The 20,545-nt window shown below is 39.6% G+C and overlaps 2 protein-coding genes across 10 annotated transcripts in view; one reads left to right on the top strand and one right to left on the bottom strand.

The window, feature by feature from the left end:
• LOC117967713 (kyphoscoliosis peptidase-like) overlaps positions 1-923 on the top strand; it is a 47,965-nt gene extending 47,042 nt beyond the window's left edge. For all 6 annotated transcript variants that reach the window (XR_009320302.1, XM_059017414.1, XM_059017413.1 and 3 more), the window contains one exon: positions 572-923. Coding sequence is in view for 5 of the 6 variants with exons in the window: in XM_059017414.1 (XP_058873397.1) it covers positions 572-686 (115 nt within the window). In the remaining variant the exon portion in view is untranslated. The remainder of the gene's footprint in view (positions 1-571) is intronic.
• A 10,354-nt stretch (positions 924-11,277) lies between these two features.
• LOC117404294 (uncharacterized) overlaps positions 11,278-20,545 on the bottom strand; it is a 29,683-nt gene continuing 20,415 nt past the window's right edge. For 3 of the 4 annotated variants that reach the window (XM_059017474.1, XM_059017473.1, XM_034915002.2), the window contains 10 exons: positions 19,314-19,391; positions 17,661-17,699; positions 16,231-16,296; positions 15,476-15,544; positions 15,150-15,236; positions 12,960-12,998; positions 12,219-12,293; positions 11,973-12,002; positions 11,778-11,840; positions 11,278-11,413 (listed from right to left, as the gene is read on the bottom strand). In XM_059017474.1, coding sequence (XP_058873457.1) covers positions 11,788-11,840; positions 11,973-12,002; positions 12,219-12,293; positions 12,960-12,998; positions 15,150-15,236; positions 15,476-15,544; positions 16,231-16,296; positions 17,661-17,699; positions 19,314-19,391 — 536 coding nt within the window. In that variant the 3' untranslated portion in view covers positions 11,278-11,413; positions 11,778-11,787. The remainder of the gene's footprint in view (positions 11,414-11,777; positions 11,841-11,972; positions 12,003-12,218; positions 12,294-12,959; positions 12,999-15,149; positions 15,237-15,475; positions 15,545-16,230; positions 16,297-17,660; positions 17,700-19,313; positions 19,392-20,545) is intronic. The other variant, XM_034915003.2, reaches the window with a different exon arrangement.

Below are 20,545 nucleotides of genomic sequence, written 5' to 3'. Positions count from 1 at the left end.
AGTGATTCACAAGTTTTCACTTTTCCCATCACTACTGGTAGCAGCTCCCAGCAGACACATCCTCTCCTGCTTGAATCTAAACACTGACTGTTTGGCTTCTCTAGCCAGGTGCTTTTATACCATGTGGTCGAGTTAATTGCTCATCAATGAAACAATCAACTTGGACACCTGTCTCCTAACAGGATTCTCATAACTGGGCTTCCTTCCCCAGTTTCCTGTTTTTTATGTCACATCCATATTGGATAATTGTGCTGATAAGGCAGGTCCTAACATATGAACATATCCAGCATGGTAAACCTCAGCCCCCTCAGTCGGCACTGTTCAGTGCAGCCCATTAAAAGCAAATAGAAAGTTAAGTGGCAAAGCCCTTGAAGCTTGTTGCACAATGAATTGGTTTCATGATTCTTCAATTATGAACTCTACTCAAAACCAATACGTTGTGTCAGTTATTAATTACGATATGTTGTACATCCGTAAAAAGGAACAGTGACAGTTATGGCCCTACTGTAACTATTTACATGGCTATCCACTACATTTCGTGATACATCTTAATTCACTTTATATATTACAGATATGATGAGAAGTATTTCCTTACCGACCCCAAAGTTTTCATTGAGGATCACTTTCCAGATGACTCAAAGTGGACCCTGCTTCCAGAAACCTACCAAGTGGCCCGAGGAGCTTGATGTGGTGGAACTAGAAGGATATACATTAAGATCTTAGAAAAAAGAATCTGACCTTTTAAAATGTGATTATAAAATGACCATTACAAATCTCCTTCTCTGCTTGGCTGAAGACGACTCTGGTACAAAACCACTCATTCATCCGATTAGTTTTAGTGCATTTACTTTTTATTCATTCTTTTATTAATTTGCAATTGAAACTAATAATTAAAAAATAAACCAAAACATTGTTTAATGCTATTTGAGTGGGTGTGTGAGTGTGTGTGTGTGTGTGTGTGTGTGTCAGTGTGTGTCTGTGTGTGTGTGTGTGTGTGTCAGTGTGTGTGTATGTATGTGTCTGTGTGTGTGTCAGTGTGTGTGTGTGTGTGTGTGGGTGTGTTTGTCAGTGTGTGTGTGTGTGTGGGTGTGTGTGCCAGTGTGTGTGTGTGTGTGTGGGTGTGTGTGTCAGTGTGTGTCTGTGTGTGTGTGTGTGTGTGTGTGTGTTTGTCATGCATATTTATGAAGTGGACTATTTAATATTAATCTCAGTATCCCAACCACTTATATTGTTAATATACAAAAATATAAATTACTATACATTAATTAATATAAGGGACAAACCTCCATTCTTTGATCAATATTTAAATATAACTCGTGTTTTAATCCTTCATGAATAGAATTCCTACCTCTTACAATATTATACCTATAATTATCCTAACAATTTATAATTATATCAAAATAATTATATTAAAATAGAAAAAAAGTTAAAACTATCAAAATATGCTTCTTCGATGCTTTGTATTAAGAGGTTAACCAGTCACATAACATTGAGTCACTATATCAAACTTAATATTTCATAGGTTGAAGTATTTCAAATCAACCATAAATGCTTACATAGTATTTCTATCAGACAAAACAGAGCAGGTAAAATAATTATTTTATTTTAGAAATTACAGAAAGAAAACAAAATATATATAAAAACATCATTATTCATGCAACTACGACATATAGAAATTGTAAAAATACATATATACATATTTGTTTTGTGATCAATTTTTTTATTTTTTTATTTTTTGGAACAAACAGCACATTAAAATAAAACAGGCAGAAAAAGACCTTAAGTTCCAATTTTCCACCCACCCTTCAACCACCCCCCCCCACCTGCCCATAACTACCCCCCCTAATCACCCCCCACCCATGGCACCTCAAGAACCCCCATCACTCCCTTTTAGCAGATGATACAACCAACATAGATTGTATAATATCAGCAGCTGATTTCCAGGCTAGAACATTCACCCCCTGGCGCCATGGATCCGAGCCTTGGAGAGCTCCATGTGAACAACATCAAGGTAAGAGAGGATCCACTGGCGATCGGGGAGAGAGTGCGGAGGCTGCCAGCACAAAGCAATCATCTCTTTTGCTGCAGTAAGGCCTGCCAACCAGATCCACCACTGCTGTGATGATAGGTCAAGGGATGAGTCATCATTCAGCAGAAGTAACGTAGCAGAACAGGAAATATCTTCAGACACAATAGTGGATAAAGCAGTAGAGACCTGTTCCCAGAAACTGGCTACATCTGGACACTCCCAGACCATATGTAAGAAAGTGCCATGGGTACCCTGAGAGCAAATGCAAACAGACAGGGGTAGGGATAAGTTTCATTCGAAATTGTTTACGAGGGGTCAGATTTAGTCTGTGAAGAAAATTATAATGAATCATCTGATGATTAGGGTTACTGGAGGCAAAGCCCATATTAGACCAGACAGTACCCCAAATAATTTCAGTATCTGATGGTGGTAAATCCCTATGGAAATTGTGTTAATTGTTAATGGTTTATAAGAAACCTTTAAGAGAAACATAAATTGTGGAAACCAGTCCCTTAGTTTTACCCCCGTGTCTAACAAATCCTGGAGTGGTGTGTTGACAGTGCTGTCCCCCAAGGCACACCATAGGCACGCAATGATGATTGCACTTGTAAAAAAAGAAAGAAACACCTGGCAAATTGTACTGGAGTTGCAAGTCCTGGAATGTGCTGAGACCGTCCTCATTAGAAATATCAGTGAGGGTATGTATCCCCCCCTGTCCCTCCAGTGCGGAAAACAAATGGGTAGACCCCCTAGAAGAAGTGCAACTTTGTAACTAACAGTGTGATTATGGGGCCAAACCGTAGCTTTCAATGTCTGAGAGCAATATTTGAGTAGATTAAATCTTGTAGTCTGTATGGGTACACCAAATTTTCTTCCAGGGAGCACCAAGAGACAGGAGCATTAGGGTCAAACCAGGCGCAGAACAAATGACCAAAAATAAAATAAAGTTTGGGAAGGATAAACCTCCTTTACATTTCTCCCAGAGTAAAGTGGAGAATTTAATGCGCAGGCGTTTACCCTTCCATATATATGTGGAAATTAAAGAGTGTGATTTATCCCAGTATCCTATAGGGGGTAAAACGGGAATCATAGAGCTAATAAAATTAATATGTGGGAGCACATTCATTTTAACTATAAAGATACGTGGTTGAAATGAATTAGGAAGTTGAGACCACCTATCTAAATCTATCTCCACCTTTTTAAAAATATATTTGAAATTAGTTACTACGACAGAGTGTAAGGAGGGGTATATCTCTACACCCAGATATATTTAAAGTGCTGAACCATCGATATGTTCGAGGGCAAGATTATATTTCTCATCGCCCCATTCAGGGGTAATAGTGCCGATTTAGCCCAATTGATTTTATATCCCGATAGGAAACTGAAGTTATCAAAAAAAAAGTCAATAGGTGAGGAAGTGCTTGAAACACATTTTCAACAAACAGTAATACGTATACGAGTATAATCAACGACTAGCGAACAGCCTGAGCAAGCGGCTCGAATGACAGGGGAGCAGCAGCAGAGAGAGGGTGCAACCCGGCCGGCTTCCACTGGAGATGTTAAACTGGGGAGAACACTCACTGCCTGTCGACACCATCGCTGCGGGATTAGCCTATGAAGTTTTCCCCCAGACCCATATGATTTAAAACCAACCAAAGATATTGCCATTCTAATTAGTTGAAAGCTTTCTCCGCATCCAGAGATAACACAGCGCATGTCCGCTGCCGCATGAGTAATATGAAGCATGCGGCGAACGTTATCAGATGCCAACCGAGTTTTAATAAACCCAGTCTGGTCATGGAGAATCAATTTAGTCATATAGGCTACAAGTCGGTGTGCAAGCACCTTAGCATATATCTTTGCGTCACATTTTATTAAACAAAGGGGACGATAAGTCGCGCTATCAGTGGGATCTTTATCTTTTTTTAATAGTAGTATTAACATCTCTAGTAAAAAAGCCATTCTCAACTACAGAATGCATCATATCAAGCAAAAGAGGACATAACTGAGACCAAAAAGTCAGAAAAAAATTCCGGAGGAATGCCATCGAATCCTGGGGATTTACCCTTATTCATATCATGAAGAACGTCTTTAAGTTCAGTTAAAGATATTGGAGTGCCAAGGAGAGCTGCTTCATCGGCCGAAAGGTGCGGCAATTGCAGCTTTTGAAGAAATTGCATGCATTTGTCTTTGTCATGAGTAACATTAGAACTATAAAGTGTGGAATAAAAAGCAAAATGCCAAATTTATTTGCTCGGGGTCTGAAAGTATATCTCCCTTCGGATATTTAACAGATATAATGTTTCCGAAATGCTCGTTAGCCCGGAATCTCAAGGCTAGAAGATAACTAGATCTCGAGGCGTTGAAATAATTGTGCTGCCTAGCTCTATGAATAGTGATTTCAGCCCGCTGCCTGAGTAAAAGAGTAAGCTCTTTTCTAATGAAATCCCGTTCCAATGCAGTGTTGGCAGAGAAATTCCTTAATTCTACTAAGTCCCAACTTACTAAGGTTAGAAGCGAATGACATAGTACTACTTCTGATAAATCATTTAACTGCATCCCACATCACACGCGGATCACCAACCGAATTTCTATTAAAATTTTAAAATTCTGATAGTTGGTTTTCAAATTCAGACCTAAGACTCCTTCTGCAGCAAAATGGTGTTAAAGCGCCATCTGGCGGCCCGAGTGAGAACGCCCCGAAAGAGAGGCTTTAAAGCCGAGTGCGCTGTGATCTGAAAGAGGAACCGCCAGCAAATCTATATTGAACTTCTTTAAAAAGATCCCTCGCTACGAAAATAAAATCAATCTCCGAATATGACTTATGTCTTGGGGGGGGGGGGGGGAGAGAACACCTTTGATTGAGGGATTCATTACAGGCCATAAATCTGCAACGCGTATATCAGACGCAAATCTCTGTAGTGCAGTGGATGCTAAACGCTGATCTCTCCCCTCTGCTAACCCAGTCCTGTCGAAAGCATCCTCCCACACAGCATTGAAATCACCTCCAATAATCAATCGGAACTCTGACAGATCAAGCATTAGTTTTGTCAATAACTGAAAAAAAAACATTTATCAAAAGATTTTGGTGCATAAACCAAAACAAAAGCAATTTTATTAACCCGAAACAACTGTCTTTAGGTATGTTATTCTGCCCTCCATGTCACTTCCCGAATCCAGATGAGTAAATCGCAGGTTGCGTTGCCCCACAATCAGAACCCCCTTATTTTTTTATCGGAGGATGCAGAAGCTATAACATGATTATATCTATTTGCGAGTCTTTCTGCATGAGATGCGTTTCTTGAAACATGGCAATATCAACTCTTTTCATATGCAGTAAGTCAAGACAGCTTGTTCGTTTATTAGGTGTGTTCAGACCCCGCACATTCCAGGATAACAATGACAAACTAGTCATGGTTATTGAAAATAAACTTACAGATCAGTAACCAGCAATCAAAACATCCTATGAGTAATCTAAGTGAAAAGAAGAAGCAATAACAAAGGGAGCTTAAGCAGTATACGATCCCACAAGGTCCCTCCCTCCACCCCCCCCCCCCCCCCACCCACCCCAGCAAGAATGAAAATAACAAACCATAGTCCCATAAATACATATATACAGTGCCTTGCGAAAGTATTCGGCCCCCTTGAACTTTGCGACCTTTTGCCACATTTCAGGCTTCAAACATAAAGATATGAAACTGTAATTTTTTGTGAAGAATCAACAACAAGTGGGACACAATCATGAAGTGGAACGAAATTTATTGGATATTTCAAACTTTTTTAACAAATAAAAAACTGAAAAATTGGGCGTGCAAAATTATTCAGCCCCTTTACTTTCAGTGCAGCAAACTCTCTCCAGAAGTTCAGTGAGGATCTCTGAATGATCCAATGTTGACCTAAATGACTAATGATGATAAATAGAATCCACCTGTGTGTAATCAAGTCTCCGTATAAATGCACCTGCACTGTGATAGTCTCAGAGGTCCGTTTAAAGCGCAGAGAGCATCATGAAGAACAAGGAACACACCAGGCAGGTCCGAGATACTGTTGTGGAGAAGTTTAAAGCCGGATTTGGATACAAAAAGATTTCCCAAGCTTTAAACATCCCAAGGAGCACTGTGCAAGCGATAATATTGAAATGGAAGGAGTATCAGACCACTGCAAATCTACCAAGACCTGGCCGTCCCTCTAAACTTTCAGCTCATACAAGGAGAAGACTGATCAGAGATGCAGCCAAGAGGCCCATGATCACTCTGGATGAACTGCAGAGATCTACAGCTGAGGTGGGAGACTCTGTCCATAGGACAACAATCAGTCGTATACTGCACAAATCTGGCCTTTATGGAAGAGTGGCAAGAAGAAAGCCATTTCTTAAAGATATCCATAAAAAGTGTCGTTTACAGTTTGCCACAAGCCACCTGGGAGACACACCAAACATGTGGAAGAAGGTGCTCTGGTCAGATGAAACCAAAATCGAACTTTTTGGCAACAATGCAAAACGTTATGTTTGGCGTAAAAGCAACACAGCTCATCACCCTGAACACACCATCCCCACTGTCAAACATGGTGGTGGCAGCATCATGGTTTGGGCCTGCTTTTCTTCAGCAGGGACAGGGAAGATGGTTAAAATTGATGGGAAGATGGATGGAGCCAAATACAGGACCATTCTGGAAGAAAACCTGATGGAGTCTGCAAAAGACCTGAGACTGGGACGGAGATTTGTCTTCCAACAAGACAATGATCCAAAACATAAAGCAAAATCTACAATGGAATGGTTCACAAATAAACATATCCAGGTGTTAGAATGGCCAAGTCAAAGTCCAGACCTGAATCCAATCGAGAATCTGTGGAAAGAACTGAAAACTGCTGTTCACAAATGCTCTCCATCCAACCTCACTGAGCTCGAGCTGTTTTGCAAGGAGGAATGGGCAAAAATTTCAGTCTCTCGATGTGCAAAACTGATAGAGACATACCCCAAGCGACTTACAGCTGTAATCGCAGCAAAAGGTGGCGCTACAAAGTATTAACTTAAGGGGGCTGAATAATTTTGCACGCCCAATTTTTCAGTTTTTTATTTGTTAAAAAAGTTTGAAATATCCAATAAATTTCGTTCCACTTCATGATTGTGTCCCACTTGTTGTTGATTCTTCACAAAAAATTACAGTTTCATATCTTTATGTTTGAAGCCTGAAATGTGGCAAAAGGTCGCAAAGTTCAAGGGAGCCGAATACTTTCGCAAGGCACTGTACATATTGAAATGAATCAGACAATCTTCGACATTTCCCTCCCGCATGGAATATTTTGGATAAGGCAGTTTCTTAACGTAAGTTTGGTTTCAAAGGAAGAAAGAAAGCCAGCTGTGAAGATTTCACCCGTTTGGCAGGTTGCAGAGTGGCAGGCATTTCATTGATGTTTCCTGGGACTGGTGGAGATGTAGAGACCAAGATGGCCATGGAGTCCTTCCTTCCTTTTTCTTCTATTTGGTTTATGGCCACCACGTTTCTGTTGAAACGTATTGTCGCTACCTACTGTTCATGTTAGTCAATTAATACTGCTGTGACCACTTATTTAAAAATATCTATATGTTACATAGTTTAAAATCTTCCGGTTTTCCTAATATATTTTCCAATACTCCCAATAATACCTTTATCTATTTAACGTCCATCACCTATACCATCTTTAAAAAAATTGGAAATATTGAAAGCCTTAAATTTCTTCCTCATATCTTCTCTCACCTCCCTGTATCTAACACATTCAACCATCATATGCTCCACTGTTTCCTTTACACTACATTCCATACATAACCCATTCTCAGGGGCTCCAATTCTATATAAGTGTTCTTTAAGTGTTGAATGTCCTATAAGAAGCCTTATTAATGCTACCGCCTCATTTCTATTCCACCCATACCACCCTTCATTTGGTATGAATACAATCAATATCACACCTTTATATACTTGGTTGACTCGATTTCATGTGATTACATTAACAGCTTTGATAAATTCTTGCTGTGATTTATGGTGTTTGTTTAATTATGCGGATAAATACGTTTTGTATACCACACAAAACTATTAGCCCAATTAAAATGTATGATCTTCATGTTTTACATATATATGTTTATTATTATTATTATTATTATTATTATTATTATTATTTATTTTTTGCAGATCAACTGCAAATGCGTAATCAATAAATCCTATGAACTATACTGAACTGGAATGAATTTGTTTGTGAACGCACCCTCCACTTGAGGATTGGAAAGAGTTTTGATCCTCTCCTGAGTACTAAACTTGAGGATCAGCTGATCCCCAACTCGTTTGTTCGTTGCAATTGGAACTAACTTAATCCGCAGCTGGGGATGATCCTCAACAAGTACCGTAACAGCTAGTCCAAAATTTAGTACGCTTGATGCGTACTAACTCTGAATGTTCGTTGCAATTGACCCATCATGTGTACCTGTTTTGTGTGCTGCTGTGTGTGAGTGAGTTTGTGTTTCGACCTCTCTCCCCCTCTAATCTCCAGCAGCCTGTCTGTCAGTTTCTGTGTTTGGGAAAATGCGTGTGACGTCACCGATGGAGTGCTCCAGATGGGCCAATGGGTGATGAGTGGACGGAGTCAATGTCTCTAGAGCTGAGAGCCTGGCCACGCAGTGAATTTACAACAATTTGCGTGTCGATTCTGGTCAATGAGGAGCGATAACAAAATACAAAATAATAAAAAAAATGTTTACTGTCTTGCGTTTCGTGATTTAAAATTCCACATTAAAACATTGAGGTGATGGTCTACCTTTACCTGTTGTTGAATTGGGAAAAGAGTAGACTGGTAGAGCACGCAGCACAATGAATAATTCCCACAGTCAATTTAGATCCCAGAACATGCCAGTGTTTTAAATAGAACATAAAGCTTTTGAAGTGGACAGTACAGATTTTGAAATAAAATACTATGTACCGGTTGGATGCACAAGGACTGAATTATGAAACACTGGGGACTGCATCTAGAGAACTACTTCTCTGATTGTGATGAAACTTGGTTACAATATTTTTATTAAGAGTATCACAATATGGGGGTGTATGGATTGTCCGTCTTCACCTACTCTCATTAATACCACAAATAGACGTGTTTAAACTGCATCTAGAGAATACTTACACTGTCAAAAATGAAGAATTAAAAATAACATAAAACATAAGAAGAACAAAGAAAGTTTATAAACAAAAGGAGGCCATTCAGCCCATCTTGCTCGTTTGGTTGTTAGTAGCTTATTGATCCCAGAATCTCATCAAGCAGCTTCTTGAAGGATCCCAGGGTGTCAGCTTCAACAACATTACTGGGGAGATGGTTCCAGACCCTCACAATTCTCAGTGTAAAAAAGTGCCTCCTATTTTCTGTTCTGAATGCCCCTTTAGCTAATCTCCATTTGTGACCCCTGGTCCTTGTTTCTTTTTTCAGGTCAAAGTCGTCCCCTGGGTCGACATAGTCTATACCTTTTAGGATTTTGAATGTTTGAATCAGATTGCCGCGTAGTCTTCTTTGTTCAAGACTGAATAGATTCAATTCTTTTAGCCTCTCTGCATACAACATGCCTTTTAAACCCGGGATAATTCTGGTTGCTCTTCTTTGCACTCTTTCTAGAGCAGCAATGTCCTTTTTGTAACAAGGTGACCAGAACTGAACACAATATTCTAGGTGAGGTCTTACTAATGCATTGTAAAGTTTTAACATTACTTCCCTTGATTTAAATTCAACACTTCTCAAAATACATCCGAGCATCTTGTTGGCCTTTTTTTTATAGCTTCCCCACATTGTCTAGATGAAGACATTTCCGAGTCAACATAAACTCCTATGTCTTTTTCATAGATTCCTTCTTAATTTCAGTATCTCCCATGTGATATTTATAATGCACATTTTTATTGCCTGCGTGCAGTACTTTACACTTTTCTCTATTAAATGTAATTTGCCATGTGTCTGCCCAGTTCTGAGTGCTGTCTAGATCATTTTGAATGACCTTTGTTGCTGCAACAGTGTTTGCCACTCCTCATATTTTTGTGTTGTCTGCAAATTTAACAAGTTTGCTTACTATACCAGCATCTAAATCATGAATGTAGATTAGGAATAGCAGAGGACCTAATACTGATCCCTGTGGTACTCCACTGGTTACCTCGCTCCATTTTGAGGTTTCTCCTCTAATCAGTACTTTCTGTATTCTACATGTTAACCACTCCTTAATCCATATGCATGCATTTCCATGAATCCCTACTGCGTTCAGTTTGAGAATTAATCTTTTATGCTGGACCTTGTCAAAAGCTTTCTGGAAATCTAAATAAACCATGTCGTATGCTTTGCAATTATCCATTGTCGATGTTGCATCCTCAAAAAAATCTAGCAGGTTAGTTAGACACAATCTCCCTTTCCTAAAACCATGCTGACTGTCTCCCAGGATATTGTTACCATATAGGTAATTTTCCATTTTGGATCTTATTATACTTCCCATAAGTTTACATATAATAGAAGTCAGGCTTATTGGTCTGTAGTTACCTGGTTCGGTTTTGTCTCCCTTTTTGTGGATCGGTATTACATTTGCAATTTTCCAGTCTGTCGGTTTTTAACCCTACCCCTGCATTCCCTTCCACCCCCTTACAAGCAGTGGAAGGGGAAAGGCAACACAAGCAACCACAGACACCCATCATCAGTGAAGACGAACAACATACAACTCTCCGCAGATACCACAAGAGACATCCGTCATCATAGTCCACTAAGAACTGTGTGTTTGTGGCTGCCTTTGCACAGCCACAGGTGGAGGTAATAGTTTAATTGGTTTGGGGCTTGTTAAATTGTTGAATTGAACTGTGTGGAAGGTGGGAATGAATGTTTGGTGCGGGATGTATAGGAGAATGTGGAGCAGAGAAGGAGAGTAAAAGAGAAGACTGCGTGACAAAGGTACGATGATAGCTGTGCTTGGGTGCTGCTTTGTTTTGATTAGTTTGAAGAGTTCTGTGTGTAGTGTTTTGTTCAAACTATTATTTTGTTCCTGTGTTTTGTTTGATTTGTGTTTATTAAAAGTTCACAGAAAGTGCTGTGTTTGTGCTATTTTCCTCCGTCGTCTGCCTTGGCCTCAAGCCACTCTACCACTTTATGTAATATATGATGTTTATATAACTCCCCTTTCTCTTTCACATTTACCCCTCTCATCTTCACGTGTTTTCAAGCCTCAATCCTTCCAAAGCAAGAAAGAGACAAACAAAACACAAACCCAATGTTGTTATGTTAACTTTATTCAACTAGTACTGAAATACAGACATTTTCCAAAACATACATCCACAATATAAAGAAATATCAAAAACGTCACTGTCTTCAGTCCAGATTCAAATTCGTGTTCCAAGACAGGGAATTCTGGGATACAGGAAAATAGAACACTGTTTTATTACCTTTCTGTTGCCATGGTTACCAGGGTTGGTAAGTTCATAGTTTAACTGTTAGAAAATGAGTTGGAAATATACATGAACTGTAACTTTGAACTGTAAGATCGATTCTTTTAATGAAGATGGTTTGTTAAACTATCAGTTTTCCTCAAATTACTTAGTGGCTTTAGTTAACTAAATGTTTGTATTTAACTTTTTTTTTCTTTTTTAATGATCTTATATTAAGTGTTAGGGTGACAATACTTTGGTCTGTGACTGGCCATTAAAGTGACTGCAGAAAAGCTGCAAGTGCTCCCCTCTAGTGGCTGTAGGTAGATACTTCAAATTCATTTTACCTGGTCTGGTTCAGCAGTCTCTGATGGCAGGAAGGACTTTTCTTACCAGGCATGATATATATCCTGTACAGGAAAAGAAGGAGTTAAACTCAGGAACCCTGGTCGTTTTAGTAAATTTAAATAACGATATACTGTATACTATATGATTGATATATATATTAGATATATTTATTTATATATAATATTTATTCTTACCACTCATGGCCTTCCACAGCTCTGCGTTTCCTGGAAATGATATTTTGACACATTATATAAAGAAATAAAGAAAAGGAAAGAGCAAACACAATTACAAATCTAAGACTAAAATAAACATTAGAGTTGAACCTGATACATATTGAAATGATTACAAATAAATAACCAAGTTGTTATCCTTACTGCACTGAAAGAGGAAGACATAAATGAGAGAGAGAGAGAGAGAGAGAGAGAGAGAGAGAGACTAACCGAACACTTCCTCAGCAATCTTCAAGCAGCTTGGTCTCCCACTGAAGAAGCCCAGTCTTGAACAGATAATGTACTCTGAGCGAGAAAATAAAAAATGTATTCAAACAGAGCGAGTGTGGGATCTCAAACACAATGTTACATAACAACTGAAAACAAATATAGCAGATTGGCAGTGCAATGGCAGGTGAATCAGTCCCATATTGAACACTCTATTGACAGTGCAATGGCAGGTGAATCAGTCCTATGTTGAACACTCTATTGACAGTGCAATGGCAGGTGAATCAGTCCCATGTTGAACACTCTATTGACAGTGCAATGGCAGGTGAATCAGTCCCATGTTGAACACTCTATTGACAGTGCTATGGCAGGTGAATCAGTCCCATGTTGAACACTCTATTGACAGTGCTATGGTAGGTGAATCAGTCCCATGTTGAACACTCTATTGACAGTGCTATGGCAGGTGAATCAGTCCCATGTTGAACACTCTATTGACAGTGCAATGGCAGGTGAATCAGTCCCATATTGAACACTCTATTGACAGTGCTATGGCACGTGAATCAGTCCCATGTTGGACACACTATTGATATTACTATGGTAGTTGAATCAGTCCCATGGTATACACACTACTGACAGTGCTATGGCAGGTGAATCCGTTTCTTGGTGAAGACACTATTGACTGTGCTATGGTGGGTGAGTGTAATAATTTAGTGTATATTACAAAGATCGGTATAAAACGTTTACCTGGGAACATGTTCTCTATTTTCTCAGACCACAATAACCCTGTTAACAGAAAACATGAGACATTAGTAAACTATCATTTAATTATGTGCCCATCAGCATTCCTCTGGTTCCTAGTAGCTGACTGATCTCAGAACATTGTTAAGTCGGGTCTCAAAGGATCCTAGTGATTCAGCATCAACATGACCAGGTAACTCATTCCATCCCCTCTCTGTGAACATGTGTCTCGTCTCCAAACCACAAAACTCGATCTACATCCAGTTCAGAGAGGTGCATGGCCAGGGGCGGGTGCAAATCATTGTACCATTACATTGCGTCAGTCAGTTCACTTGAGAAAGACGAACACAAAGGTGTGCAGCAAGTCGAAGGAGAGAAAAGTACAAATGACTTTCTGAGATTGTTCTCTTAATCAGCCTGCCATTGCATTTCCGTTGTATTCACTAATGTGGTTGTCCAGAATTCTTCTCAGTCATAGCTAGAGTACACAGTGTTTGCTGCAATAGTCAAGAACCCCCACCCCCACATTATACTTTATTACAACTTCTTGAAATACACTGAATTTCATATTCGTGTCAAAGAGCACTTACTTACCGCAAAGATTTTCAAGCAGTAAAAACGTATTGATATAAAATAAAATGAACAGGTGGGGTGATTGGACCCAGCAGTGACTAATGAAGTACATTTTCAGGTATAAAGCCTGTACTGTCCTGCGTGTGGTCCTGTGTTTGTAATGACTTCCCCACCTGTTATAAGAGTGAGTTCTGGAGTGTTGTGGTAGCTATTCTTTCATCCTGGACTCTCTGAGAGATGCAGACAGCAGCCAGCCACTGCTTTCTTATCTTGCTTTTCCTGTTTTGTATTTAGTTTTAGTATCTGTTTGTAGTTTGTGATTTTGAACTATAACAAGATTGTGCAGTATATCTGTTTCAGAGAACATGTGCTTTTAGCAGATAGTTTTTATTTATTGTTGGATTACTTTCGTTTCCTATCTCTTTTTAAATTTGTAGCGAACGTCATATATATATAAATAAGAGTTGGAATGTAATTTCGACAATTACATAAAGTTACTTTACATTCTGCTAATATTTATTGGTTAAGCCTAGCCATTGTTTTCTGCAGATCTGCGATTGCATACTAACCTATTCTGTTACAAGCCAGGTTGCTGCTGCTGGGGGTTGATTTGACTTTGTCTCATTTTTTTTCCCCCCTTAGTAGACACCCTTATCCAGCGTGATTTACAATTGTTACAAGATATCATATTATTTATACATACAATTATCCATTTATAGAGTTGGGTTTTTACTGGAGCAATCTAGGTAAAGTACCTTGCTCAAGGATACAGCAGCAGTGTCCCCCCACCTGGGATTGAACCCACAACCATCCAGTCAAGTGTCCAGAGCCCTAACCACTACTCCACACTGCTTCATGCCTCATAATGGCCCGAGGCATCCGTATATTTGACGTATATGGAGACCAAATATCAGAATTACAAGAGTCAATCAAATCACGTGAAAGTCACCAAAAGGTTTCTACATTCAGCCCCAAACAGGGTGAAACATTTATAAATATATATTAAGAATCGACCCACCTCCCTTCCAGCTCATGCTTATACACTTAGAAAAATGCAATAATATTGAAGAAAAAAAAAGAAAAACACAACACAATTATAACCTACAATAGCACCTCCTAATAGCACATTATCTACATTTGACTCCAGACAGTCATTGCGAGTGAGGTCAGTTGCAGGTGAAAAGCAACACAGCATCTTTTAAGGTGGCTTGGTTGAACAGTGGAAAAAAGGTAATTATTTCCAAAGGGATCCTATGGTCCTGGTTTCTACACTGCGTTAAAAGTATTGGTTTGGGTTAACTATGTCAACTCCTTTCAAGATTTAAAAAAATTAAATCATGCACCCCTAATTCTTCCTTGTTTAAGGCTAAATAGATTTTGTTTTTTCAGTCCATCTTGGTATCTCCGTCCTTTAAGCCCTGGAATCAGTCTGGTAGTTCTTTGATGGACTTTCTCCAGGGCCACAATGTCGCTTTGGTGCTGTGGTGACTAGAATTGGACATAGTACTGAACGTTCATCAGAGGTGCAGCAGCTCCTCTTTACTTTGCTGAAAACCTTAATCAAGATGTGAAGGCTGATCAATCTCCTTTACAAAATATAAAGAAATAAGCATGGGAGCTTACCAAACTTCTCCAAATCTCTGTCATCGATTTCTTCAATGCAGTCCACCCCTCCATCCATCACCGTGTTCACCCAACAACGCACAGACTCTAAATAACAGCACACAGAGAGGTGAGTGTTGTTCACATCTGTCGGTCCACCTTCCTGTCTGCCTGCCTGCCTGTCTCTGTCTAGATGTTTTCAAAGCGTTTGAGAAGTCTTTTCTTTTAATAAATATTTATATTGTCACATAAATATCCTGATTTTTTCTTCTCAATCTCTTGTCAGTTTTTTTGAACAATTCCCTTCCTCTTCTGATTGAGTGTTTAGGAGTCATGGTATACAGTACCTTTCATATGGAATACATGTTGGTAGGCCACTTTGGTTTTATTGAACACTCCTCTCATCAGACAACCTGCTGAAGGAACAGACAGAAAGACAGTCAGACAGACAGACAGGGAAGCAGTCAGACAGACAGGTTACCTTAATATTATATCAAATGATATTTAGTTTTTGTGACATTGCACTATTATCCCAGTCATTAGATGCATCATTGTTAGAATGGCCTCTCTGTTTGTTTCAGGTGTGAAATGTCTTTAATCAAAGAGGAAATGATGCCGATTGCCTTGTGGTGCAGATAATGACCCGGTCAAGTGAATAGGATATTGCCAGTGATGTCTGACTTAACATAGTTGACATGGACATGTAAGGAAACTAACTTCTGTATGTGTTTGTGTCAAAGAGCACACACAAGAAGGATTTAAGAATCATTTAACAAGTTTACTTTATTGATTCCAATAATGAAAAAGTCTTCATTGTTACTGTTATACTCAATAATGAGGCCACTGGACATTAAGCAATAAAGCATAACCTAGTCTCTAGGAGAGCATCCAGGTCACCTTAATATATGATATTGCCACTGATACCTGATTTATGAGACACCCTGTATATTAACACAATTGCCATGGACTTTAATGTTCTATCCATTTACTGTTAATAACTCATTGGCTGTTCTGTTGAACATGTGAAGTGTTGTTTTCTGAATGAGGTTTTAAATCACTTGCATGTATGAATGTGTGTATTGGTAAAGAGGAACATGCTCACTGAAATTCTTTCCATATATCTCATCATTAGTTATCCAGCACTCCATGTACTGATCCATGGCATATCCTGCAGGGGAGAGAGAGACAGCATCTACTGAGCATGTAGGAAAAAGGAGCTGCTCTGTCTCCACAGCGTTTATATAGAGAGCACCAATAACCTGGAATACCACTTGTAAAAGTTTCCCGTGGTAAAAGCAAGTGTAATAAAGCATGTTGAGAGCATGATAAAGCATAGGGAAGCATTGTAAAGCACATTGATGTCTGGTAAAGCATAGGGAAGCATTGTAAAGCACAGAGAGGTCTGGTAAAGCATAGGGAAGCATTGTAAATCACAGAGAGGCATGGTAAAGCATAGGGGAAGCATTGTAAAGCACAGAGAGGTATAGTAAAGAACAGGGAAGCATTGTAAAGCACAGAGAGGCATGGTAAAGCATAGGGAAGCATTGTAAATCACAGAGAGGTATGGTAAAGCATACGGAAGCATTGTAAATCACAGAGAGGTATGGTAAAGCATAGGGAAGCATTGTAAAGCACAGAGAGGTATGGTAAAGCATAGGGAAGCATTGTAAAGCACAGAGAGGTATGGTAAAGCATAGGGAAGCATTGTAAAGCACAGAGAGGCATGGTAAAGCATAGGGAAGCATTGTAAAGCACAGAGAGGTATAGTAAAGAACAGGGAAGGATTGTAAATCACAGAGAGGTAAAGTAAAGCATATTAATAAAACACACACCAATCCAGGGTAAACTATGTTGAAGGCATAATATAACCATGGGAAAAGCAGGGTAAAACTTCAAATATACCTTGCACAAATGTCTTGAATAACTATAAAGGAAAGTACTGCTCAGCAAACCAGTAGCCCCGCATCCTGTGATCTCAGAGTGCGATTTGGATGATACGGGGTCAGTAACTCCTGCAAATAACTAAGTGCTAATCAATGTAGGGCTTTATAGGTTCTTAAATCTATTCTATATTGCACAGGGAGCCAGTGTAAGGAGGCTAAAACAGGGGTAATATGTTAACTTGTCCTTGTTTCAGTCTGAATTCTAGCGGTGGTATTCTGAACAGGTTGTAAGCGGGACACCACACCTTTTGGGATACCACAGAGAAGTGCATTACAGTAATCAATTCTAGTTGAATTGCTTTCCTATCTCATCGTTTATGGCTAGGATAGGATTGTTCCTAACTTAGCGTTACAATAAACCCTCCATTATTCAAACCCCTCCAGGATCCAAACAGCCGCTGTGCTGCCCTACTGACCAGCCCTCAAGCTCTGCTATTTACACAACACTGCAGTACGGAGTGTTATGTATTTACAAAGAAAAGGGGTTGATTTATACAAGGTTTTATAAGGTAAGGTTTCTTGATTGAGAAAGTCCTGCTCCCCACCCAACAACCAGTGGAAAAAATAATGTACAAACATGACTATTTACCCAGTATCAAAATGAACATCCTGGAATTCTCGTTCTGAACTGAAGAGAAATGGAAAAAAGATTTTAAAAAAAACTCATCCAGGGACCATATTACAGAGCAATACTATAACTTGCTTTCTTATCTCATTGTTTATGGCTAGGATAGGATTGTTCCTAACTTGGAGTTACAGAAGCATTTGCTAAGTCAGCAGTGTCTATAATGTCCTCATTCTATTGTAACATTAGTTAGGAAATCCTATGTAACACAAGTCATATCTGTAAACGACTAATCGAGTCTGAATAAAGGTTCGAATTGTCAGAAACACCTCAGAATATACATGTTTCTGGGAAGAGAATGGGATTTTGGTCGCTGGTGTGTAGGAATATAAAATTGTATTTGGAAAGCAAATAGTTGCAACAAATTTTAATTAGGAATGCAATTTATAATGCTGTTAACTTATTGGAGAGCTGCAGGTAAAACATCACAGTCACACAACATAAGATCACAGGCTACAGTAAAGCTACTGTGATGTTAGGAGTGTATGTGTGCAATATTCAGCGTTTCTGGTCCCCGCTCCACTCCTTCTGAATTTTCTTCTCTCCTTTAAAAATGTAATTGATCTCTGCTAAAACATTTCTGTATCTCAATTCCAACTGAACAGGTTAATAGTAAAATGATTCGAATTTAAAGGGTTTTGCTGTGAAACAACTAAATGAGATTTGAAACTGTCCACCTCTTACTTTTTCATTTATAAGCAGATTTTACTCTATTTACAATTGTATACAATAACTATGTGTAATTGTGATAATTCAAATTATTATAGATTAATCACTTAATTAAACAGTGACTTTCTAATGTGAGGTAGGGCTAGCTAGGTCTAGACGTAAACAAGCAGCTTACTGTGTTATTCAAGTTTTTTTTTATCTGAAAAATAACTGTGTTTGGATATTTCAGAATTCTTTTTCTTATTACATTTCTTTTTTCTCTCTAGATCAAAAAGCACGTAAAGCCGCCTTGCAAACTAATGATTTTCTATCAGATGCATAGGAAAGATTTGACCAAGTACTATATGTTAGGGGAAAAACAAACATAGGATGTTAACAAGTTAGGAATGTTCTGTAATATGCCATTTACTTTACTTAAATTAAGATAGGACAATAAGTTTGGAGATCATTTTCTGTAATACAGCTCTGCAGTTAGGACGTCCTGTCTCTGAGATGAGATTAGAATGTCACTTAGGATGTTTTTATTAATATTGACCCTGAACTTCAAAACACTAAATTCAAAGGGAAAACTATGGAAATAAAGTTGTTTTTAATTGTATAGTGTTACTAAAACTAGAAGAAACTGAGTCAAGGACAAGCGTTGGGCTTCATCAATCTTATTGACACTAAAAGAGACGTATTCAAGCAGACACACATTTTGGCTCTTGTGTGCTTTCAGCAGTGTACAATAAAGAAGACAGTAACTAGCAGAAACGTCAGTACTTGAAGTGGATTCTTATACAATATTTGGTTTTGTTTATTATATAATACTTGGCTTAGTTTCATAGATTACTTGACTTTTTAAAACCAATCAAGTTGAAATTTTGCAACAAAGTGAGCTCTTTATATTCTCCAATTGAAACATCCTTGTAAATCACAAGACTGAAAATTATGGAAAATGCTAGTTACGTAGATAGGGGGTGATTTCTGAAATCATCTCTTCAATGCAGACCATGCCGATGGATTTACACTTCTTCACGATGCAGCCTGGGAAAGACAAACTCACATTTTTAGGACAGGTTTCATCTCAAGCACTGCTTTCCTGTGTTTCAATGTTTTATTATACCTGAGAGTTCTTCCTATTCATTTCTAATTGCAGTACAAGTTACCATCAGCCATCGCCTGAAGGACTATGCCATGGGATGGCTGAACCCGGATGCGATCACCAAAGCCAGGCTGGTGGAGGTGATCGTGGCCAAGTGATTCCTGGAATGCTTGGCTTCGGGGGCAAGCCTGTGTGTGCAAGGATAGGCACCAGCCACATTGGATCAGGCGGTACAGCTGGCGGAATGGTACCAGGCAGCGGAACCAGCTCCCGCTAAGCCACCTGGAAAAGCCAGTACTCCAGCATCACCCCCACGACTGGCCCAAGGGAGGGCAAAGGGTCGGTGGGAGGGGTAGTCAGATATTTGGATGAGGTGTGGTGGCAGGAGCTTCCGGTCCGAGAACCGCGGCAGGGTGTGGTCGCCCACGGGCTGCTGCAATGTCGGACCAGGGTCTCGCGTGACCACCCATCGAGCCCCTTTGGTGGCCGGGAGATGGGCCACAATGCTCGGGATTGCCCCACTATGGAATGTGACCTCATCCGCCAGGTAAGAGTGTTTAATTACGTCAGTCACTCCAGCAGACTGGTTTTGTCATTCCTGTGACACTGGATGGTACACAAACTCAAGCTCTCTTGGATTCAAGGTGTGGCCAGTCCCTAATAGAAGAAGCGCAAATCTCACCGGGGCATAAACAAATAACGGGACAGGTTCAAATTAAATGCATTCACAGGGATTTGGGCACTTATCCAAAGATTGCTGTAAATAAAAAATAAGCCAGCAGGTGATGCAAGTACAAGTGTGTTTGTGTCCTCGCTTGCCAGCGCCTGTCATTCTGGGACTGCGAGCAGTTCAAAGATTGGTTGGCTGCTGTGACGGCCCCGTCCTTCCTATTGGCTAAGAAAGAGGAAGTAACTGGAGAGATCTTCCCCTTCTGCGACCCAGCATGGTTTTGCCATAGATTTAAACCCTGAAAAACTAAATGGGCAAAGCTGGCAATGGAGGGAGTCAGAGAAGTTTCAGGTGGGGGCGATCGGTGAAGGTTCCAGGTGGCAGGCCGCGGAGCCAGCACAGGGGTCTGGTGCGGCTGCCTCCGCT

This window comes from Acipenser ruthenus, chromosome 56, assembly GCF_902713425.1.
Source record: "Acipenser ruthenus chromosome 56, fAciRut3.2 maternal haplotype, whole genome shotgun sequence".
In the NCBI taxonomy this organism is placed as follows: Eukaryota; Metazoa; Chordata; class Actinopteri; order Acipenseriformes; family Acipenseridae; genus Acipenser; species Acipenser ruthenus.
Note: the sequence above shows the minus strand (reverse complement) of the source record. Positions and strands in the feature narration are given on the sequence as shown.